Genomic DNA, 25,852 nt, shown 5'->3' with positions numbered 1-25,852 from the left:
CCTCCTACACACATTTTTTAAGGCAGTTTTCAGAAAAGAGAAATCGGCTAGATAGTCGCCCATACAAATTCTGTATCACAACAAACACATACAACTCAGTAAAAGTTCATTTTCCTTTTTTGGGGATCATAGGGGTGTTTGAGCACTTAATGATATGGTATGGACAATGGATATATTTACGCAAAGACTAAAAACATTAACAATATGGTGGGAGGGGGTTACCGCTGTGAGGGATATAAATGATAAATGTTTAACTATTACATTGTTTTGTATACCTGAAACTAATAAAAAAAAATAAAAATAAAAAAATAAAAGATTTAAAAAAAGCATTAACAATATTTGCCAGTCATTGTGCTGGATGCTTAGCCCCTATCCTCCAAGCATTATGAGATACAAATAAATAAGAAACCCGACGCTCAGTTAAATTACCCTTTACCACACTTTCAGTTATCAAGAGCTTCAAAAGCAAATACTAAAAATGTACAAATAAATACCCATAAATAAAACTCTGTGGGCAAAGATTTTTTAATTAAAAGATATCCATGAGGACCAGCCCGGTGGCTCAGGCGGTTGGCGCTCCATGCTCATAACTCCGAAGGCTGCCAGTTCGATTCCCACATGGGCCAGTGGGCTCTCAACCACAAGATTGTTGGTTCAATTCCTCGAGTCCCGCAAGGGATGGTGGGCTGTGCCCCCTGCAACTAACAATGGCAACTGGACCTGGAGCTGAGCTGCGCCCTCTACAACTAAGACTGAAAGGACAACAACTTGAAGCTGAACAGCACCCTCCACAAATAAGATTGAAAGGACAACAACTTGACTTGGAAAAAAGTCCTGGAAGTACACACTGTTCCCCAATAAAGTCCTGTTCCCCCTCCCCAATAAAATCTTTAAAAAAAAAAAAAAAGATATTCATCACAGCGCTATTCATCATGGTTTAACCAAGAAACACTCTCAATGTCCAAAATATGAGAACGGTTAAATGACTAAATATTTGACTACCATATAAATGTATGAAATGATGCTTTAAAGAATGTTTAATATCAGAAAATGCTCATACATCATATGAATACTTATTCTTTGTAACTTTTTATGTTTTCTAAATTATTTACTACTTTACAATGAGGGGAAAAAAACTTATTTAAAAATAATAAAACCGGGCCCAAGGACAAAATGCTAGCAAGCAACAGAACCAGGACTTACACACAGAACTCTCTGATTCTAGAACCCTGTGGCCGCCAACACTGATCTTATATAAAGTCCTGTGTTGAATCCCGGGAACATTCCTCAAAAGAGGAATAAGTTTGGCATGGCCAAGTGCTATTTCACAAAATAAACTATAATGACTATGAGCTTTCATAACTTAAAATAGTGCCTCTAGCTCTGGTCGTAGTGTCTTGGTTTTCAGGGCAACCTACCAGAGTCGGGGTTCAGTTGGAATCAAACGTATTTTGCTGAAAGGCAACATAAACCAAGAGAGTCATTACTTAGAGATAGACTGGCCAGGAAATCGGTGAAAAGAATGGAGACCAAAGTTCCCACTCCTGGCATTTCAGCCAGAAAATAATTCAGTACCAGTTCCCTATCCCTGGGGAAAAGGAAATGATATCAACACATGCTATCTCCTTAACGAAGCTGACAATTCTCAATCGTTTGCGTGACTTTCTCTACAGTCACAGGAATCTAGGACATGCTGTGATCCAGCAGGCACAAAACCACACGACAAAGCACGGCTCCTTAATAAAGCAAAGGGGTTTCCTTCATTTAGTTTTAAATATTTCACATATTTTATATTCACTCTACACACATGTACAAAACACCTACTATGTACAAAGGATTAAGATTTGTCTCTAAAACAGACACGTTAAGACCATTTCGCAAGTAACGTTTTAAGTCTCTTCCCCCTTCAAATTCCACCTTTTGCCGTCCCTTCTCATATCTGCAAGTACCCTAGCAACAACGCATCTGATAACAAATTGCATCTGTTGCCTGAGAGATCCTGACCACAGCTATGGGAAATATTTTTAAATTTTATTAAAAATTTTTGTTTGGCCACAGCCTAGTTTCTCTTGGACTTAATTTATTTCAAGTCCTGGTCATCTACAGCTTGAATAATCAGCCAAGAATCCATCAAGACTTCAGCGTCTGCATCTTTTCAGGCAGCTCTCCATCTCTACTCCCTGTTACTGTCAAGAAATCCCACTTAGCTTAGTAATTTGCATGAGGCCACTCTCTATGCCAGCACACGACGCTATCTGTCACTCTCAAGAGTGGCCAACGCAAGATGTTGTCAAAGTTCTGAGTTATCATCTGAAAACCTTACCATCCATCACTGTCTCTGTGGACTACATTAGCGAAAATGTTCACATCTGATAAAACTTATTATTTTCATTTTATTTCTTCATTCCCTTTAAGCTATCATGTCAGTGATATTGTGTAAATCAGCTAGAAAAATTCACACAATGATTAAACTAATCAAATTTATTCTTTTCCCTCTTCATTTACAGAGTGATAGTTAAAATCTTTTTTAAAATAAGATTGATGGGGTGGCCGCTTAGCTCAGTTGGTTAGAGCGTGATGCTGGTGGCACCAAGGTTGCCAGTTCGATCCCTGCATGGGCCACTGTGAGCTGCACCCTACTTAAAAAAATAAAATAAGATAAGATTGACAGTGACTTTACCAAGTGACTTGGTATCTTTAAAATCCTTCAATAAGACTGGCCACCATCATGTCAGGATAATATTTCTTTACAATAAGACCACAGTTACAGCTGCAGCCTCAAGGGGAAAGCACCAGCACCTCTCCTTTCAATCATTCTTGAATTATGTACATAATAAATATAAGCAGAGATAGGAGCTTAAGTTTCTAAGGGGAGACAGAGTAAAAGGATGAAGAGTGAGAGAAGATAAGGAAGGGAAGAGCATCTGTGGATGAAGGAATAACAAAAGCTAAGGCAAAGAGACTAGAAAGAAAATAATGTGCCCTGAGAACCACAGGTAATTTGGAATTCCTGATGTGACCATGTAATGGATGACCTGGAGAGGGAAACAGGAGCCAGGTTGTGGGATGTCACCATAAGGAGCTATGGGGGGTCAGGGAAGGGTTCCAAAGAGGAGAGTGACACGATTAGAGGTGCTGAATGAGGAATAATCGGGACAGGATGAAATGAAAGTGTGAAATCTAAGGTTGTTCTCCCAGAAAGCCTAATTACGAACTGAAGAAGGAAGAAAGGCACTATGGGTCGGGGGCAGGGGGCCTTGAAAAGGATGAGGCAAAGGAGCCAGTGGGAGCAAGAGACATTGAAGATAAAGGAATCAGAGATAACTGTTGAAGAATAAGGATGCTGATGAGTTTGTAAGTGTTGTAAGTGTGGGAACAAGAACTTGATCGCATTATCCAGCAGCCCTCCTTCCTGCTCTACAGGAGCACTCCAATGTAGGTCTCCCTCTTCGACAAGTTTTCTAGCTCCTAGCGACTCCACATGGAGTCCGAGGACAAACAGCACCTAGAGGTTTGTTAGAAATGCAGAATCTCAGGCCCCACTCCAGACAGAACTCCTGAATCTGAACCTACATTGTAACAAGATACCTAGCAGATTCCTTTACACATTGAAGCTTGAGAAGCACTATTCCAGACCAACCCTGGAGAACTTTTAAGGAATTAGGGAGAATAGGAAAGGAATCAGAAGACTGGAGGCAGGGAAATGGGGAAGAAGAAAAATACAGCAAAATTCACATTGGCAACCTGTTGCTAGAATAAATTATTAACAGGAGGGCCACATGTAATCAGTAGAAGCCAACATGGATGCATTAAGAATAAATCACGTCAGACTCTCCTTATTTTCTTCTATCAGTAAGCCTAGAAGATGCAGTAGATTTAGTGTATCTGGGTTTCAGTACAGTATCTGATAAGATGCCTCAAAATAGTTTTGTAAACGAGATAAAGAAATGTAGGCTGGGTGGTAGTTCTATTCAATGCATTCATAATTGGTTTAACAATTATTCCAAAAGGGTTTTGACTAGTGAATAAAAATTAACCTGGATTCGCAACTCTCTGGTGACAAGACCGCCAACCTTCTCTCCCTAGATCATTCAAAACTTTTTTTATTGATGATTTAGATGCCAATACAAAAGATACATAGCCAGTATGACTGAGTGAAATAATGGCATAATCAGGATTCCCCCCCAAAAAAATTAACATATGGATACAAAATACTTAAACATTTTAGTTAAATTTAGATGAATTAAAATGATGACAAAATTAAAGTGCTAATCCAGGCTCCTAAATGGAATAAAGACAAGGATGATGAAAAAGAAGCATAACAGCAGTACACGAAGTCAAGACTAGGGAGTTTCAGTAGATGGCTAAATTCAACTTGAGTCAACATACTGATGTTAATATGAAGTCAATGGGATAATACGTGAGTTCAGTTCAACCTACATGCCAAACTCCCCAACAACACATGGCTCGTGTTCAGATTAAAAGGGGACAGTGGAGATCTAAGCTCGCTTTTGCATTCTATAACTGGAGATAGTGCACACAGATCCCACAGTCAAAATGAAAGATGCCGAAGGAGAAGGGGGTTTGCTATTAAAATACATTAAACTTAAAAAAAAAAAAAATTAAAGACGCCTGATATTAACAATAAGAAGGCCTAATAAGCAGACCTAATCGGAGTGTACTTCTAAAGCTGCCCACGTGCTCCCTTGTTCGTATTCTAATGAGATTTGCATGCTAGTTAGTCATAATTGTCTCAAAAATCAAATAGCTCTAAATGGGTTCTCCTGATCGCCCACTTGCCCCCTTTGTTCCCTTTTGTGCCAAGCTGAAAATGACCCTTAACTACCTTACGTGTGTTCCCACATCTATACTTGTGGCTCTTTTGATAAAGACTTAGTTTCCCGGTTTGGGAGAGTGGCTGCAGGCATAATGGGTATTAGGAGGACACATTCAGGCTTCAAACATCGCAGGGACACTGGGAAGTCCAGGCTGGTGGCAGGTGGGTGGAATTTCAAGGCCTTAATTATTAAGGTATCAAGAAATTCCAGAGGAAGGTGGAGCATCCAATGGCTGAAGGCGAGAAGGATCCAAAACACTAGGAGTGGTATGGAACGAGTCCCAGCGAGATGGTGCACAGTGTCTAAATTTTTAATTCCAATTTCAATGAAAATGTTGTGATTTTTTTTAATTCTGCATAGATCAAGCAGATGATTTCATGTTTTCCAATTTATGTAGCTTCAGATAGTTCTATCATATTTCTGACAGCCAAGAATTCCAGCTGAAACACTATACTGAGACATGAGATTGAGAGCTAGAGAAGGAGCACCCAAAGATAAGGGGGGTAATCACAAACCCCATCACTTCTTTTATAAAAGGATATACCTCAAAATGCACCATCAGAAACCCCCCTCCTGCCTTTTTGAATAAATAATTTAGTTACTACTTACAGGATAAGGATTGAGATGGCGATGGTTAGCAGGGGCAGAATTAGGACATTAGATGATGTCATTCACAAAATTCTGAGGTAAGGTTCTAAGACAGATTTGAGAAGAGGCCCTGACTAATCATACTTAGAGTCTCTATTTTTTCCATATTTCCTTCAGACCTTAGGCACACTAGCTATTAAAATATGGGTAGAACTGATGCCAATAATCCCAAAATTAAATTCTTACATCCTCCCCCTTCCAACCACTCTCTTTACAAGAATAAGTTGGCTGAAGGCAATGCTAGGGCTCCCGCAGGAGTTTAAAGTCTTCTAATGATTCGCGCACTTACTTTAAATAACCAGTCTTCTCCCTCTCCTCCTCCTGACATCTACCCTTATTGCTTGACTCCTGGGGAGATGTTCACCTGTCATCTCCACAGACACTAAGATTTCAGTTGGGCATCCTTAGATCAGTGTGAAAGTATGAAGCACCTGGATCAAAATCACATAGCACGTTCATTAAAAATACAGACTCCCAGACCCCATCTCAAACCCACTGAAACAAAATTTCTGATGGTGGAACTCAGGAATGTACCTTTTTAACAAGTGAGTTTTATGCACACTAAGTTTAAGAATCTCTGCCTTGCAATTACAATTACAGAGAGAGGCAAAGTGATTTACCAACATCCAACCAACCCACCTCTCAACAGCAGGGCCAGGCGAGAACTCTCCCTTTCTCAGCACTTGCTGCGATCCTTACCAGCGAGAGCCCCCTGACTTATTACTAACAAAAATGATTTGATGCTTTTCAGAGAAAAGTCCCATCCAATCTTAACAATAACAGCATCCTGCAGAGAAATCGGTAATTAACCCTCTAGTCCCTAATACTGCCCTTTCATGGGGCAGAGGCAGAAAGCTTCATTTTAGGGCTCCTGATAATTTGTAGAATCATTGCTGCTAAGGATTTGCAGCCTTGGGAGACGACCACAGAAACAACAGGACAAATACAAAAGGTACTATTCTCATCAATCAATGAGAGGGTCTGGAAAGCAAAATTTGATTATTTCGTCTCTGCTTGAGTCTCGCTTGAACTTTGTGTTCCTGGAAATTAAATTCACAGTCAGGTTGACTTCAGAGAGTTATTCTTTCCTTTCCATTTAGCAACCTTTGGAAGTGTTTCTTGTCCTAAGAAACTACACAGGAGGCCCCAACAAAAAGTAGCTATAATTAAAGGTGCAAATAAGCCCACACAGGGATGCCCAGGGAACCAGGGAGTGAATATCACATAGCCCCTAACACAAGGCAGAGGTGTCCTCAAACATTCTCACTCAGAAAATACAAAGTCACTCTCAATACAAGGCATTATCTGAATTATTTTATTTGGAACAAGTAATAAGTTACTTTATTTGGAATTTGGTTTGCAGAAGGCACAATGACCTAAAATTACCTCAATCAATATTACTTTGGCTAAGCGAAGTAAGTCAGAAAGAGAAAGACAAATACCATATGATCTCACTTATATGTGGAATCCAAAGAACAGAATAAACAAACAAAACAGAAATAGACTCATGGTTGCTAGATGGGAGGGGGGTTGAAGGGATAGGTGAGAAAGGTGAAGGGAGTAGGAAGTACAAATTGGGAGTTACAAAATAGTCACGGGATGTAAAGTACAGCACAGGGAATATAGTCAGTGGTATTGTAACAGCTATGTACAGAGTCAGAAGTGTAGCAGACTTGTTGGGGTTATCACTTTGTGAGGGGTGTAAATGTCTAATCACTGTTGTTTTGTACACCTGAAACTAATAATAAATATATCTATTTTACATGTATTAAAATGTTACATGTATTAAATTACATGTAATTACATGTATTACGTATTAAAATATACATATTTATACATATGTATATATATTACTTTGGGCTTCTTATAAAGATCATCTTACGAAATAAGTAAAAAAGGAGGCAACTGTATTATTCATCATTCCTGGTTATGTTTTATAAGATCTCATTAAAAAGCCAGACACGATTATGTCATGGAGTTTGTGAATGGCAATCAGACAAATAGGGGGGAGGAACTGCCCTAAAGAAATCAGAATGGTTACCCGTGACTTAGGTCGAAATTTCAGTGGTCACATCATACATGATTTTTAAAAAAAGATGCAACAACTTGACTTGGGGGGAAAAAAAAAAAGTCCTGGAAATACACAGTGTTCCCCAATAAAAAGTCCTGTTCCCCTTCCCTAATAAAATCTTTTAAAAAATAAAATAAAATAAAAATAAATAAATAAATAAAATTTAAAAAAGATGCAGTGTCTCCCTCGCACAGCTGGGAAATGATGATGGGCCCTGAAAAACAGGAGGCTCCAAAAATAATTCAAGTAAAAGCAGTTACTGATGTCAAGAGGTATGTGGAGAATTTGAAAAAAATTGCTTCATGAATTTTAAGTAGAAAAAAAGTAGTTCTAACTTAACATACTATTTTGTCACTGGAATTGAAAAACAAAAATCTATCAAGGCATCAAGATGCAATAGATAGAGTATACCAAAGTAAGGTGTCAGATCAGGATACAAATTTTTTCAGTTATGGTCAAGTGGTTATAATACTTGAACCTTCAGCCAACTGCAGGATATAAAAGAATAAACAGAGACCTGTGGTGGGCACAGAGTCTGATCCACCCAGGCAAGAAGTAGGGGGCCGGTGGAGGTGGTGGTGCCATCTTTCCCCTCAAGCCTAGTAAGAGGGCTCCAACAATCCCATGCAGACTATTTAATATGTGGTCCCTGCAATTGGATTCATGGTGAATTGTGACTGACTCCTGTCTGAGAAACCTGAAAGACAAGAGACGGGCTGATGAGTTGTTCCAAGAAGAGGCTAGAATAGGCATGCCGCACTCCCGGAATTTACCAGGGTCAAGGATGCATGTGTGTTCCCTTGTACTGGAGATGGACCAAGGTTGAGAGCAATAGCATAAGGTCATGTCAGGACTTGTCCAAAAGGGTCAGTGCAGGGGCAAATTGTCCTCAGCAGAGAGAAGCTGGAGGTCCAACAGCAGTCACGGGCTGAGGACAGAGTAAGCTACTAACCAAGAATATGAGAGCACGTTAGTACCATCAGAGGACACGTGACAGTCCAGACAGCATTAAACCACTTACAACAGGATCCGTCTTCTTTGGCCTTTTCTGCTCCTTCTACATCTCCCGCCTCCACCCCTACACCATGAAGTCCCACCTCAACTCCAAGCCTGGAAGGCCTAGAAACCTTGGTCAGATGCTCAAGATGGAGAAGGAAGTTGATCAGATTCCTCTGCCCAACTTCAAACTTCTCCCAGGCAACAAGCTGGACTGAAGTTTGTGAGGAGGGGAGAATTTTTCATTTTCAATCAAGTTTGGTGTTTTGCCTCTTTCACCAGACTGCACATATGATGTACAGTTGTCCCCCTTTAACCACAGGGGATATGTTCTGAGACCCCCAGTGGATGTCTGAAACCATGGATAGTACCGAACCCTGTATATACTATATTTTTTTCCGATACATACATATGACAAACTTTAATTTATAAGTTAGGCACAGTAAAAGATTAACAATAAAAGTAAAAGAGTAACTAATAATAAAATAGAACAATTGTAACAATATGCTATATAACAAAAGTTACGTGAATATGGCATTACTAAGTAAAACAGGGTTACATGAACACCAGCACTGCGGTACCGAGACAGTCGCGCTGATAAATGAGAGGGCTGCCAAGTGACGGGGGGAGCATGTACAGCATGGAGACATTGGACAAGGGATGATTCACATCCTGGGTGGGACATCACGGGATGTCGTGAGATTTCATCCTGCTACGCAGACGGCACTCAATTTAAAAATGATGAATTGTTTATTTCTGGAATTTCCATTTAGTATTTTTGGATGACAGCTGACTGCGGGTAACTGAAACTCGGAAATTAAAACTGTGAATACGGGGAGACCACTGTACTAAATTGAGTGTTTTGTTACTGAAGAATAATCAGAAAAGTTACAGAGTTACCCATACTTTTATTCAAGAAGGTCATATAAACGGAATTGAAATACAAAGGAACAAACATGGATACATGCACCAATTTGGATGAATTTCCAGGGAACTATACTAGGTGAAAAAAAAATCAATCCCAAAAGGTTAAACACTATATTATTCAATTGATACAATAACTTACATTATTCCATTTATAGAATGACAAAATTATAAAAATGAAGATAAGATTAGTAGTTGCCAAGACTTAAGAAGACAGTGGGGGAAAGAGGAACGTGGATGTGGACATAAAAGGGCAACAAGAGGAATCAACCCAGTGGATTCACACCAGTGATAGAAATGTTCTGTATCTTGACTGTCAATCTCCTGGTTCTGATACGATACCCCCGTACACAAGTACCAGTACCACACACGTACTGTTAGGGGAAACTGGGTAAAGGGTACACAGCATGTCTCTGTATTATTTCTTACAAGAGCACAGGAATCTACAATTATCTCAAAATAAAAAGTTTAATTTTTAAAAAAGGTGCTGCAAGCTGTGTGCACACCAGTGGATGGAATAAGTGATGACCAGCCTTTATGTCACTGGCTTTGACTCTTTTGTAAAACCCACTGCATTCAATTATGCAAATATCAGGGTTTTCAACCTAATATTTGCTGGTTGTATTGGTAAGGTATGTTAGTTTACGAGGGCTGCCATTACAAAGCACCACAATCTGGGTGGCTTAAAACAATAGAAACGTATTGACTCACAGTTACGAAAGCTAGAAGTCTGAAATCAAGGTGTTGGCAAGGCCGTGCTCCCTCTGAAACCTGTAGGGGAATCCTTCCTGGCCTCTTTGTAGCTTTTGGTACCTTGCCAGCAATCTTTGGTGTCCCCTGGCTTGCAGCAGCTTAACTCCAAACTCTGCCCTCATCTCACAGTGTTCTCCCTGTCTGTGTCTGTATTCATGTGGCCTCCTTATAAGGACACAAGTCATGTTGGATGAAGGACCCAGCTGACTCTAGTATGACCTGAAGTAATGACATCTGCAATGACCCTATTTCCAAAAAAGGTCACATTCTGAGGTTCTGGGGGTTAGGGCCTTAACGTAGCCTTTGGGGATGGGGTTGCATAATTCAACCCATAACATTTGGCTAGAGTCAAAACATTGTTTGTTGTTTCCAGACCTTATTCAACATCCCCTTTTCTACCACTGAGCTTCCTGGATAGACAGGTAGAAGGAGCGGTTCCCTGACAGATGACAGAAACTCAAGGGCACCACTCTGTTCTCACATATCTAGGCACCATCTGTCTCAGGACAGGCAGCCAAATGCCACCTGATGACAACAGTTTCTCAGCCACTATCCCATAGGCAGAGCCATGCCCCCAGGCTGCTTCTAGCAATAATTTTGACTCTGTCTAGGATCCAAAAGCCTCTAAAAGTTATAGTGACATCCCCATACCCATTATGCTGCCTGCTTCAAAATACTGCCTGTCTTATTTCATAGGCTCGCTCTAACTTAAATCAGGCTATGACTTCTGTCCTTGTGGATTTTCTACCAACAGCCCAGCTGGCCCTCCTGGTATTTGGCTTTTGTGAGCACAGCTCCAGGCCACTGGATGTGACTGTGTGTGTCTGAGTCCCAGCTGTGGGTAAAATTCATGCTCATTTCCAGAAAGCTTCTAAACCCTATGCCAACCAAGACAGTGGCTATTTATCTAATTGTTCTGTTTAATCGCCCCAAGCCCAAGCATTTCATTCCATCAATCGATACTTACCAAGCACCGACTATATACCAGGTACTGTTCTAAATATTGAGGACAAAGCAGTGTAATGACAAAGTCTCTCTCCCCATGCATTCCAACGGAAAGGGACAGAACACCAAACAAACAAGGTCATTTCTGGGGTTATAACTGCTATGGAGGAAATAAAGGGGATGATGTGATAGAAGTGGAGGGCGGGACTACTTTAGATAAGATCTTAGAGGAGGTGACATCTAAGCTGCAATTTAAAGGATGAACACCAGCCAGCCACAAGAAGCATCCATGGAAGAACATTCTCGGGCAGAGAGAACAGCAAGGACAAGAGTCATTAGCAGTATTAAACTTGGCATGTTAAACCGAAAGGTGATTCGGAAGGTATGAGAGATAGCTCTGCTTTGCTCCTCTCTACCTTTTGCCACCTGCTCTGTGCCTCCTGCCTTTGTGCTGTCTGTTAAACTTGACAATGCCTGTGTGACTCCAGCCCAGATACTTGCCAGCACTTGGATGGCTGGACCTTGTGCTGACAGAGCTCCTGCTCTCCACTCTATGCCCTGAGCTTGGATCAGCGGAGGACCCACTCCTCCCCACCCCAGAAGTGCTCTGCTTAGGCCATCCTGAGAGCTGGACACTGGCCATCATGAAATTCGAAGCAGAAAATATAAAGCAGCTCATTCCCCAATCATATTCCTGCCAAATGTCTGGGCCTCCATCCACACCACCTGTATGACGGTGGGGAGGGCTGTTTCCCAGGACTAACCCACACGGCTTTGCCCACTGACCTCCCCAGAAGCTCTTCCAAAAACTCAGGAAAGCGGAGGCCAGCGTGTGACCCAGAGACTGTGGAGCTCATCAAACCCTGGGAGGCTACATCTCACAAAGGCAGTATTTCCCTTTTCCAACACACCTCGATTTTTTTGTTGTTACTGATTTTTTATATTAATTAACTATGAACAACTATTTATGTGTAAATAACTTGATTTAAAAAAAAAAAAAAAAGCTGTTTTCCTGAGAGAAAAAGTGTCAGAGGCTCTGCCGACTCCGGAGAGTTGCTGCAGTGTTTCCGATCCAGCGGACTCCTCGGGGCTCTGCCTCTGCACGTGGAGGGGCCTTTGACAAGCCCATGGCCTCCCGCCTCCCTCGCACGCCTGGGCCTGAGTGTGACTTTCCACTCTTGACCTCTCGCGCAGCCAGACTGACAGCTCTCCTCAGCGTCCATGTGCACTTGTCCAGCTACCCACCTGTCTCTAGCTCCTGCTCAAGTCTCAGGGCTCTGGGTTTCAGCCACTCTTCTTTCCTGGGCATCAGGCCCTGCCTGCTGTGAGGGTGGGCTAGTGAGCAAGGCACCAGCCCTCTGAACTTGTTTACCCAAGTGGAGGATACAAATGGTGACAAAAATACTACACTGAGATAGATAGATAGATAGATAGATAGATAGATAGATAGATAGATAGATAGATAGATAAATTTCTGTTGTGTGTGACAGGAACCCAACTCACACAAGTTCAAGTCAAAAAGGAGATTTGGGGTTTTCAGGTTCACGTAATTGGAAAATACGGACTCAGGACCTTTCAATATCATCAGGATGGTTTCTGTATCTCCCCCTCTCACCCCTCCCATTCTCACTCACCCTCTGCTTCTCTCCCCTTATTCTCTCCTAAGCAGACAGCTCCTGGCTTCCTTTATCCCTGCTTAATAGTCCCTTTGGAAAAAAGAGAGCTTCTCTGTTGGCATTTCTATGTCAAGGGCTTTGACCAAGCCTGGATCCCATGACCATCCCGAGAGAATCACTGAGGACAGGGAAATGGAATCCTGGGAGCAGCAAGGCCTGGAGCACGTGCCTCCCTTGTCTCCCAGGGAGTACTGAGAGGGGCGGTCATATAATGAACCACACGAGGTAGACCGCGGCAGATACTACAGTTTAGTTCACTAAATCTTCACTCCATAATCTTTCAGGTATCTGCTACCCTAAGCTACTAAGGCTGGGAAGCTAAAAGTACTACTTTTCCAGGCAGCCTTGCAGTTAGGATGCAGGCTTTTGATCTAGGTTCTGCCCAACAGCTGTTCCCGAGGAAAGCAGATGTGATTAATGTGAGGTTGTGCTGGGGACCATCATCAGGTTTTCTTGTAAGTGCAGGGAGGTGAGAGATGCCTAGGCTCCTTCTGGGCCAGCTGCGTCCTAGGATTCTAGAGTCGAATCCCTTACTTCACTGGTGGTACATGACAACAGCTTCATGATTTCTGCTAGAACCATTAGTGTGACTGTGCATATTTCTTGAGTGTGTCCCTAGCTCTGGCATCCAGGCTCTCCCTTCAATTCTGAAAGCAACTTAGTAACCTGAAATAAATTTCTTTCTTCATAAACTGGCTAGTTTGGTGTAGAGTAAAACGAATATGTTGCCCTGCTGCGTTATAAAAAAAAAGGTGCTACATTCTGGAGGGAAAAAAACAAACATTTTGTTCCCTGAACCCCTCTTCCTCCAAAACAAAGACATACATGAAAAAGACCCAGGACCACTCTATCTAGTTCTGATCCCCACAATAAATGAAATCTTGAGCCTTTCTCGTAAGTTACTGACTCCTAATAAGAACTTCATGGTTTTATAATTTCATTGACTTTTGCGGTGCAGATATCTGAAGATATGACACAATCTTTGAGGTTATAGCACTCACGTGAAATAACTGCTTCCCCCGCCCCCATGAACATAGTAACTGTAAACTTGGTCATCTTGTGGTGGCTCTCTTTTAAATGCCCATTGTAGATTTCATTTGGCAAGCCAATCCTTCTAAAGCCTGAACTCCCTTGCAATCCAACTCAGCAAGTAAAATTTTTTCTTTACTAAATGCTTCTGTAATTAGCTGTGTCTTCTTTTGACAATAGGGTCTGTTGTTTACAACTAAGAACCCTGATGAATAATGGAAGGGAGGCTCACCAGCGGATGTGCATTTGTCATTGGGGGAGGCAGTCCTATTAGAGGCAACGGGGTATGCCAAAAAAAATAGAAACAGAAAATGACCCTGCATTATTTCATAAGGTTATTATGATTGAATAATGTGGTATATGTTATAAACTATAAAGCCCAGCATAAATGTAAGACTAAAACAGTATTCTTGATTGTAGCTGCCATGTTGGCAGGTAGTCAAGGGTACCTGCGTTGTACAGAAAGCATCCATCTCCCTTTAGCAAAGCTCTCCTCGTCTTTCCTCATTAAAGACCCTCTCTGAATTTCCTAAAGTGGCCACAGGTAATGTCTTCCTAGATGAAGTCATTAGAAATCAACATTCTTGAGTTCTCTTCCCTCATTCCACTTACTATTTTCCTTAATCTTCCAAGGTATTCTTACTCTAACCAGACTTCATCTAGGAAGACATTATTTATTCCTCATCAAAGGTTTATGAAAATCCTTCAGTGAGACGATGGGATCAAAGAAAAGGTGGGGAACTGACTTGTTGAATCTGTTTGACAGATAATATGGATAAATACCATAGTGTCACACCACAGGATCAACAACAGTGCCAAAACAATTCAATAGGGAAATCAGAACCTTTAAACAAATTATGCTGGGACACCTGAATCTCCACATATAAAAGAATAAATTTGGAACTCCAGCTCACACTATACACAAAAATTAACATAAATGGATCAAAGACCTAAATGTAACAACTACAACTATAAATCTCTTAGAAGAAAATGTGAATAAATCTTCATGACCTTGGATTAGGCAATGGTTTCTTAGAAATGACACCAAAAGTACAAGCAACAACAAAATTTTTTAGAAAACTTGCATGCATCAAAATTCAAAACTTTTGTCCTTCAACGGACACCAATAAGTAAAAAGACAATCCACGGAATAAAAAAATATATATTTGCAAATCACATATCTGATAAAAGTCTAGTATTCAGAATATATAAGGAACTTTAAACTCAGTGACAAAAGGACAAATAACTCAATTTTAAAATGGGTAAAGGATCTGAACAGATATTTCCCCAAAGAAGATATGCAAATGGTCAATAAGGGCATGAAAAGATATTCAACATCATTAGTCATTAGAAAAATGCAAATCAAAACCACAATGAGATACCACTAACACTCACTATATAGGATGGTAATAATAACAAAACAAAACAACGACAACAACAAAAAAACAGTAACAAATATTGGAGAGAAGGTGGAGAAATTAGAACCCTCACACACTGCTTGTAACAATGTAGAATGATACAGCCACTTTGGAAAGCAATTTGGTAGTTCCTAAAAAGGATAAACAGAGTTACCATGTGACCCAAAAAATTTCACTCTTGCTATATACCCAAGAGAACTGAAAAACAGTATGTCCACACAAAAAATACACAACTGTTCACAGCAGCATTATTCATAATAGCCAAAAAAATGAAAACAATCCAAATATCCATCAATTGATAAATGGATAAAGAAAAGGTGGTGTATCTATACAATGGAATACTATTCAGCAATAGGAAATAAAGTACATGCTACAACATGGATGGACCTTGAAACATTATATTAAATGAAAGAAGCTAATTATAAAGAACCACATATTGTATAACTCCGTTTATATGAAATGTCCAGAAAAGACAAATCCATTGGGACAGAAAGTAGATCAGTGATTGCCTAGGGCTCAGAATATTGAGGAGAAATGAGAAGCTAATGGGTTTCTTTTGGAGTGATAAAAATGTTCTGGAATTCAATAGCGGTGATAGTTGCAAACTCTGTGAATATACTAAAACCATTCAATTGTACACTATAATTAGATGAATTGTGTAGCATATGAATTTTACCTCAATAAAGCTGGTTGTTGTTGTTTGTTTTAAGTTTTCAGAGTAGGATTTAATTTGCAGGAAGAATTAGAAAGTAGAAGGCTATATACTGAAGGCCTAGAAAGGAGAAGTACAGGGTTACCAAAAGTGTTTCATTCAGATGGAAGTCAGATTGATTTTCTGTGCCTAACATATTACATTATAAAAGAAAAGACAGGAATGCATACATCACATCAAAGACAACGTGAGGCAATTTGATTCAATACATTAGGAGTTCACCTACCCACGCTGATAACCATTTACCTCACCATTTCCAATTCCTTAGGTCAATTCAGAACATCTTATTCTTGATGTACTCTACTGGGTTTCTCGGCATACCAAAAACAGAAAAAGCAAATATAATAAGGCTGTTGATATTACGTTATTATTGGCTATAATTGTGGTTAACTAAAAATCATCCTGTGTAATTACGAATTATAAGCACAAACTAGTATTAACATTGTTTCTGTCAAACATATAACTCAGGAACTCCAAGAATTATCCACCTATTATCTGGTTAATTTCAACTACTATCAAAAGCACAAGTATATTTCTCTGTCAAACAAGTACCATGAATACTGCTGACATCCAATATGGTTTTGTTTACAGGCTATATAAAAAAGCATGAGCAAAAATGGTATTTATCCATATTATCTGTCAAACAGATTCAACAAGTCAGTTCCTCACCTTTCCTTTGAAATGAATACTTCAATAGCCACTTGAAGGAATCAGGCCACAGGTAAGTTGGACGTTTAGTTGGAGTCATCAATTTCACACTGGTTCACTATAGATCGTTGGTAAGGAAAGGGGCTATACCTTAAAAATAAGGACCATACATATAATGGTTTGGCAAGAGGAAGAAAGCCCGATTTCTCTATTTTAAAATATTTTAAAATAAATTTCAGGGTGGGATATATACTTGTTGGTATTGTCCACGGTGCTAATTTACTTATAAAAGTCTCCTAAATGCCTCCAATGATAATAAGCATAGATGACAGCCAATTTGTTCAGGAGGAGTTTAGCGGCTTGGTCACAACCATTGATCTTTTTCAAGTTGAAGCACTAGAAAGGGTCCCAGCTCTCCGTACCCATAGATTGTAAATCCAAGGAGAATGGAGAAGATCAACCCTGAGAGTTAGATCCAAAGCGTTTATTGGAAATGGTTATTCCAAATCCTTTTATCTTTGATTTCACACTGTTTACAACTTAAAGTGGTATGTGCCATATATTAACTGAAGGACAATATAAATTATCTGACTTTCTTTCAAGATCTACAGCATATCTGAAGATATCCCAAGATTTTGCATAAAGAAGGCTGACAAACACTAGTTTATACAAACCCACAAAAAGGCATTATTTGAATATATACAATTGAGTTCATTCTCAACACAGCAATTAATGTTCCCTATGATTGGATTATAGTTATTCCAAGTTGTTGGTGATTTTCCCTAATACAGGGCACAAAAAGAGCTGTAAGATGTCGATAGTACAAAAAAATAATGAGGGGGAATAGAGTTTGCCACCCAAAATATGCCTTTTGGGGATATTAATTATTTTAAGCTGGTTATTTTTAAGAAACAAAAGATGCAGAAGAACCTCTGACTCTCCCCCTTACCTACCCAAAGGAATTCAGATTTTAAAATCTGCTCCAGGAAAAGCATCACCTTACCATAACATGAATTAAGTGTGGCAGACAGGAAGGAACCTGGCAGTCCATTTCTCAGAATAACCACAGAGTCCCATTGTTTCTGGGTGACCGGCAAGAATTTATTTACCAAATGTTTGCTCCTTCTCATCTATCTGTGAATTGCCTACCTTCCCTTTAATGTCCAAACCACTACCCCCTTTCTCCTTAGCTAAAGATGGGATATAGGCCCCAATTTCCCAATCTGTCCTCGGGTCCGATATTCTTACGGAACTCCTGTATGTGCAGAAGTAAAAAATTTGGTCATTTACTCCTAATAATCCGTCTCATGTCAATTTAATTATTAGATCAGCCAGAATAACTATGACGGAAAAGATGGGAAATTTCCCCCTCCCTCAGAGAATTATTTTCACATAATAGTGGGTCTCTGGAAATACCAATGTAAAATTTTATTTAGAGAATATAGGAAGTATATTTGAATTTGTTTAAAGGGAAAACAATTAAAACTAATTCCTCTATGTTTCGGGACAGGGGAAACAAGTAAATTAATCAGAGACATCGGCTATTCTAGATACCAACTTCCATTTACTTTTCGGCCTTACAGATTTTTCCACAATAAAGCTTTTTATTCCTAATATGTGCTTTTTTCTCTATTTTTAGGCTTCATAAAATTATGCTTCCCAAGTTTACTTGCCTTGCAACTGACTGCACATGACTTTGGAACTTAAGCTTTGAGCCTCAACTGTCATTACCAGATATGTTTATATGGGTCAAATCCTCAGAAAACAATGAATCAAGAATACCAGTAAGTAAAAGGTTCACAGGACAACGCTATTTAACTAAGCTTTTAATGAAATCAAAAATGCCTTTCACTTTTGCTCAAGTTCTCTGATATTTGATTTCTAGAAATTTAACAGCATTTATACTTTTTCTGAAAATGAATTCTCTTTTAGAAGGGCCCAAGTAATGACAAAACCTGCAGAAATAAAAATTCAGGCACTTCCACTGCCTCCTCAATAATCTACACTTTAAATGAATGTGACAATACTGGAACTTAATTCCCAATAATCCTCAATGCATTGTGCCTGGTACCTAGTAGCTGTTCAGTATTTGTTGTTTGTTAAATGAATATTGAGAGTATTTCCAACACAGGCTTTTACTTTCTTAATATGCACCTAATGTTCCACTCATTAAAAACATATCTTCACACACACACAATCTAGACATAGTCACATTGACGTTTACTCTTGAAAATGCCCTCATGACAAAAAGTGGAAGACAAATATGATAGACAAGATGATGACAGAGAAATTATGAAGAGAAATTCCAAACACTTAAAATTCTTCCATTGTCTTTTTAATTTCAGTTACCTTGGTTTCCATGGAAATTCACAGGCATCTACAAAAAAAGTAATCTATTCCTACATTGAAACTTTGAGATTGCTCTTGGCCATAAAATCACACATAACCACAAACAATCTTTTTACATCCCTATCCATGCCACATCAGAGAATTTGCATTTGAAGGAAAGTCACATATTTACAAGAAATATGCAACATGTTCAACAAACCTCAACAGAAAGGACTACTGATTGTATCATTTATCACTTAAAGAGTAGCTACCAGAAGTACTGGTAATTCTCATGCTGGTGGACAAACGTTTTTTACTAACAGTTCATTTCAATTCTGTGATCTTTTTCTGCCCCGGACAAGAATACCTAAAACTGCTGTGTGTGGTGTTTTGTGTTTTTCATCCTGTCGTTATTCTGTACTCCAAACAAAACGTAGGTAGAGAAGTTAACCGGGATTTGTTTTGTTTGGGGCGTTAAAAATATCTGAAGGTAACACAGTTTAACTCCACAGGCTTGTTTATCAGCAGGTTGATGTCCCGAAGAAGCAAGCCGTAAAACGCGCAAAATAAGGCTCTTTCAAAATAATTTTACATATAGGGAATAGATGGGCGAGGAAAACACATCAGTCATCAGCAATGAAACAGAAGCTTTGTTCCTTGCTGTTTGTAAACAAGAGCCAGAGCCGGCGCTCAGCCCTGGCACCCGGGAGGTAAGGAACGAGGGGCACAACTCTGCGCCCATCCCGAAGCGTTCCGCAAGGGCCGCCAGGGGAGGCTGACCTCCACCTGGACCAGGCACCGTCCTCTGGCCGGGAGAAAACCCTACCGCAACTCTTCTGCTTCCAGCGTGGGGCTGGAGTCGATCGTCCCTGCTTAACTTGCCTGCAGTTACCTTGGCATTCTTAAACCTCCTTCAACTATCTGCACTTTGCCATATAGGGAGGCGCCCCCGTGGACGGCTTACCGAGCAGCGAGCCTATGAAGATGACGACCTGCACGGTGGTGGTGAACTGGCGGTACAGCTGCGCCTCGCCGAACTCGCCGAGTGCGCTGCGGTTGGCGCCCGCCGCCTCCGCGCCCGACGCGTTGCGCGGCTCGCTAGAGTTTCGGGAAATCCAGCTACCGTTATGCCCCATGGCTAGGCTGGGGCCCCGGCTCTGCTCGTCGCCAGCCCTTCCGCCCGCCTCCGAGCCCCACGCCAGTCTCTCCTGCCCCGGGCACGGAGGGACGCGAGGGTGCCTGGTGGAGTCCTGGAGAACCCCGGGCAGCCGCGGGTCCCCTCACGTCTCCACATCTCCAGCTCCCGCGCCTGGGAGGCGGGGAGGGAGGAGGGCGAGGCTGCGCCCCATGCCCGTACCCTCCTGGGTCCCCGTCAGCAACCACATGAAGGCGGCACGATCAGAGCCCGCTGAGCCTCGTCCGTCCCTCCTCCCAAGTGGTCAGCGCAGCCAAGCCCACTCGGCAGAGATGGAAACACTGAAGGAAGCATTTGATGGTCAAGAAGGGCGCTCTCCGCTCCTGCCGCCTCCTTCAACCTTTGCTCCTTCCACCCCCGAGGGCCGGGGCATCCCTCGCGAGTCCCCTCGCTGACGGGCTCAGCCCCTCCCCTCTCCTTAGAGGGAAAAGAGCCTTTGGTTGAAGCCGTTTTTCAATCCTGCAGGCTTCGAGGCTGGATGGCTATGGGAAACCTGTGAAATGCCCAAGCCAAGTGGTCGAAGCCCCGAGGGGAGCCCGGAGGGGAGCCCCGGGTCTCCGACGGCGCCCATGGCCTAGGCAGAATGCCCTGAATCTCCCCCAACAGCCTCGCTCTCAGCACCTGGTCGTCCCCTAGGACGCCCGCGCGGTCTCCTCCGGCCCAGCCCCTCGCTGGGGGCTCCGACCTCCCGCCAGGGCGCCGGCTGCAGGGACCCCGACCCGCAGCCCCTTTGCCTCAACACGGCCTAGAGCGTCCTTTCCGACCCCGCTCCCGCGCTCGGCTGCTGAGAGAGAGCCTCGCGGCCGTACGGGCACTGGACCGGACGCCCCTAGAGGGGCAGGGGTAAGGTCCGCGCGGCCACCCGACTCCCAGAGCGCGCCTGGGGCAGCGAGGGGCTCGCGGCCCGCGGGGACGGTCACGTGACGCGCCTGGCACCGCCCCACACGCCGAGGCGGCCGCGGGGACGACGCCATTTTGGCCCAGCTGAGCGTGACTGCCCGGGTGCTGAGCGTGACTGCCCGGGTCCGGAGCGTGGGAGGCTCGGAGGATCCTTGTCTGGCTGCCGTGGCCCAACCGGCGGCTCCTTCCAGGCTTCACTTCCTTTACTACTGTCCTTACTGCTCCTTATCTCATCAGCAGGGGCTGCCTGAGGCCTATAATTACACGACAATGTCGCCTTGGCTGGGAGCCCAGTCTCCCCTCTCCTCAGTCAAGCCTTGGGTGTAGCTGAAGCATTTAAGAAAGATAAAATTTAGGAATGCAATCCTGGGCTTTCTTATTGAGACTCATTTATAAAAGGTACACGATATAACCCAAGTTTGATGGATGCCTGGAATGAGGAGTTGGGAAGGGGTCACTTCCTGCGGGCTGATGCCAAAGGATGGGAAGCGGGGATAACCAAGTAAGAGGAAACGGCCAAGTAAGAGAAGTTGAACGGGAAAAGGACTGTGTACGGCATCCAGAGGAAAGGATCTGGGGAAAAGAAAAGGAGACATGAGACAGAAGATAACTAAAGATTTGCTTGTTTTAACTTAATGGAAAACTGGCTTCTTTTTAATAAGTGAAGGGCATGGTTGAGGGCTTTGGCAGATTGACTGATAGGACTAGGTCCCAGGACAGACACTCTTAAGAGTTGATTAAAAGAGTTATTTCTTGGTTGCCTCAAGGCTGATCGTGCTACAATATGACTACTTCACTTTTACTGGTGACCCTTATTATGGGTCTTGAAAGGGCAAAAATCCATGTCTTGTACATCTTTGGATTCTCACAACACCTACCCATAATCCCCAGGTAAGCAGTTGTTTTAAACCTTTTGGAGGACAAAAGAGGAGAGGGAAAATTATTTATTAATTGTGTTTTCCAAAAAAAGTTAAAATTTGTTCTGAGAGTCCAAACATATATTCCAAGATGAAAACCCTTGTAATCATTACAAAACAAAGGATAATAATAAATTCACCAACATCCAGCACTCCTTTAGGAAAGGTTGGGGAAGAATGTATATAAATGTATTGTTTAATAAACAGTTGTAAAAACAACCCTTTTTCCCATCTTCACCTGCTACTCCCTATTCAAAAATGCTAAGAAAAATTGAGATACGGGTGTAGGAAAGTGTCAATTTTGCAGATGTAAAGTGTTTAATAAAGCAAGAAACCTCTCTCATTTTTTTTTATTCTGAAAAAATTCTCTACAGCCCCTAAATTGGTGTTAGAGTGTAGGGTTAGTTGAATCAGGTGAGGTCACCATGATTCTCAGACTTGCAGAAGAATTGCTTGTGAAAATGCAGGACCAAGGACAGGAATAGAGTGGCATGCTTCCTATGGCTATGTGCTATATGAATTTTTCACTGACTATAAGAGAATTTAAGATTGTTAGATCAATTTCTTAGGAAATTGGACATGATTTAAATATATGTTAAGTGTCTATAGTAGTGTTATTTATACTTGTCAGGTCATCACAAACTTAGTGGCCTAAAAAGCAACAATCCTTTTTTTGCTCACAAATATGCAATTTGGGCAAGGCTCAGTGGGACAGCTTGTCTCTGTGCCACGTGACATCAGCTGGGGCAGCTCAAAAGTTGAGTCCAGGGTCTGGAATCAGATAGTTTCTTCTCTCACAAGTCTGGCAGTTGATGCTGACTGTTGTTGGGACCTCAGCTGGGACTGTCCCATTGAATACCCATATGTGGCCTCTCCATGTGGCTGCTTGGCTTCCTCACTGCCTGGCAGCTATAATCCAAAAGTGAGTATTCCAAGAAAGACTCCCAAAAGGACAAGGCAGAAGCTGCATTGACTGTTATGACCTAATCTCAGAAGTCACATAGCATGGCTTCCACTGTATTCTATTTGTGGAAGCAGTCACAAAAAAAAAAAAAAAAAAAACCACCACATTTAAGGGGAGGGGACACAGACCACACCTCCCAAGGGGAGGAGTGTCGGTTGTATTGTAAGAAGAGCATGTGAAATGTGATATTGTTGCAGTCATTTAAGGAAAATATAATCTGCCATAATACCTATTTTCCTTTTGTCAAAAAAAAATATCCTTCAGAAGGTCCCATTTCAGAAATAGTTCTTCTGAAATTAAACCTGAACCCGAAAAGGTCAAAAACCACAAAAATTAATTACAGTCCACTTTCATTAAAGTTTTTGAAGTCAGTTGTGTAGCACTCAGGATCCATTTCCTTATAGAAATAATAAACACAACGATAGTTTCCCAGTCAGAGTGGGGGCAAAAAGAGGGAGTGAGAGGCTCTGGGGATTAAGGATTCCCACCCAGAGGGGTCCTACCTTCCTCCTTGAAGGATGGCCTCCTTCAGTCTCCACAGCATTTAAAAAGAGTTACTTTTCTTTGTACCAATAGTTCACTCATTTAATAAATGTTAATTCCCTTGTGCTGGGAAGGTGGAATACAACAGATTCTCAGTTTTCTCCAGTCACCTCTTCCTTAATCATATACCTACTGGGATTTGCTTAGGAATTTTCCTCTTTGCAACCATGGAAAAATAGGTATAATGGTTAATTTTATATGTCAATTTGATTGGGCTATGGGTTGCCCAGATATTTGGCCAAACGTTATTCTGGGTTTGTCTCTGAGAGTATTTCTGGATGAGATTAACATTTGAATCTGTAGACTGAGTAAAGAAGATTGCCCTTCTTAAAATGGGTGGGACTCATCCAGTTGAAGGTATGACTAGAACAGACAGGTAATAGGTAATTTTTAAAAGCCAATTTCCTTCTCAGTTTTTTTCCTCTTATACTCCTGTAGTGTGGTAATAGGTAAAATTTGCATATAGGTGTTAATAACAAGTTTTTTCATACTTATAGAATCCATTTCTGCTCAAAAGAATTCCCATAGTCCAATGTTCTTGGGCATTTATTATAGAGCAGGAACGGGCTTGAGTAGGCAGGAAAAGAGATGAAATAGGATTTAGGATAATTGCAGGCCAGACCAGCATGGTGGGGGGAAGTGAAGAGGAGCTGTGGGTCGTATTTTCCCTTCCTTCTTCCCTTTCTTCATTGAAGGTGTCCTCCTCCTGCCTCCTGTACTCCCCACACCACACTCTTACGTGCCCCTGCATGGCCTCTCACTAAAGGTAGGGAGAAGAGAAAAGCTGGAGAAATGAGAGTACTTTGAGTTGGTAAGCCCAAGAAGCAGCATGCTAATAAAAAAGAGGCCCTTAGAGTACTTGGCTACCCATCTGGAATAAGTGGTTCTATTTCCAAATGGCTGTTTCTATGCCTATATAACAGACATAACTAGTGCAGATTATTACATAGACAATACTAGTGTTCAACAATGTCTCATTCTCTTCTTCTTCCAGGTACACAGAAGACTATTTTTCTGAGCTGCTCTTGCAAGTGTCCAGGGTTATGTGACTATTATGACTAATGGTATGTGAGCAAAAGTGACAAATCATTCTGGGCTATGGCAGTGAAAAGCTGTTTTGTGATTCTCAAGTCTCTCTGTTGCCCTGCCATTGTGACTCTGGAAGGGGTCTTGTGTGGAAGTGGAAGAGCTGAAATAATGAAGCAGCCTGTGTTTCTGAGTCAACACTGGTGGGCGGGGACACAAGCAGATGCCCTGGAGAGCCACCCAGACCCACAACAAATTTTATATGAGCAAGAAATAAACCTTTATTGTACTAAACAACCAAGATTTTTGGAGCCGCTCATTATCACATCATAACCCAGACTATCCTGGCAGATATAGTTACGAAAACTGAGGCCTGCATTCTTAAGAGAGTGCAGACTTTTTCCTGGGGAATGAAAGCTCTTGAGTCAGGACTTTAAAAACTCTCTGCATATATTCATAGGGGCAATAAGAATATCCTAGGTCCATACAAGAAAAAAATGGTAGCTGCAATAGAGCCTCTGGGGATCTTTGATTTGAGCTATTGGGTTTTTTTCACATCCAAAAACATATTGGTCTCTGAGAAGCTTATGTCATTTGAACAGCTCCTTTGGAGAGTACTTAAGCTTAGTATAGGTGATAACCCATTTCTTTCTTCCGGAAACCCAGATTGTCTGTTTCCATTGGCAAACCTACCAACCTCCTCAAGATAAGAATCTAGTATAATGGAGGCAGGGGAACAAACAGCATGATTGTTGGTGTCATTTGGAGCTGGGTTTGAAATGCCTGCTCCACCATTTCCATTTGTGACACTCAGCAGTTACGTGACTTCTCTAAGCTCAGTTTCTTCCTCTACCAAATAGAGATTAAAATGCCTATCTTGTAAGGCTTTATTGAGGACAATAAAATATTGAATTAATGAAAACCTCTGGCAAATTGTAGAAAATCACTAAAAGGTGATATAATATTGATTCCTATTTATTGACACTTAAAACAAATATCAAAAGGGTAGAAAGTATCACCTTTCAACATTTTAAAGAATTCTCTCTTTGTAAATTTAAATAAAATACTGCCTAACGAGCCTTGTATTTAAAAAATTGAAGAACCACTTAATTTACAATTAGCAAAGGACAGAGTAACTTCGGGGAAATTTTGGTTGACAAGTTAGAAGTCTGTAATTTAGCCTTTATATTATTGGACAAAGTATATTTACTTTAGAGTCTGAGTTTTTGGTATGTTAAATTACCATCAAAGCTATTATCTGTTTAAAAGATATTAACACAGACCTTCATGTATTCCAAATTAACTTAATATGTGGACTATG

General features: G+C 41.4%; 1 protein-coding gene across 1 annotated transcript in view; it reads right to left on the bottom strand.

Annotated features, from left to right (window-relative positions):
* The window catches only part of GPR176 (G protein-coupled receptor 176), an 82,599-nt gene extending 61,517 nt beyond the window's left edge, over nucleotides 1-21,082 (bottom strand). The window contains exon 1 of the mRNA XM_033109495.1: nucleotides 19,951-21,082. Within this exon, the coding sequence (XP_032965386.1) occupies nucleotides 19,951-20,122 (172 nt within the window). The 5' untranslated portion in view covers nucleotides 20,123-21,082. The remainder of the gene's footprint in view (nucleotides 1-19,950) is intronic.
* Between the last annotated feature and the right edge of the window lie 4,770 nt (nucleotides 21,083-25,852).

This window comes from Rhinolophus ferrumequinum, chromosome 6, assembly GCF_004115265.2.
Source record: "Rhinolophus ferrumequinum isolate MPI-CBG mRhiFer1 chromosome 6, mRhiFer1_v1.p, whole genome shotgun sequence".
In the NCBI taxonomy this organism is placed as follows: Eukaryota; Metazoa; Chordata; class Mammalia; order Chiroptera; family Rhinolophidae; genus Rhinolophus; species Rhinolophus ferrumequinum.
This window is presented reverse-complemented; position numbering and strand designations above follow the sequence as displayed.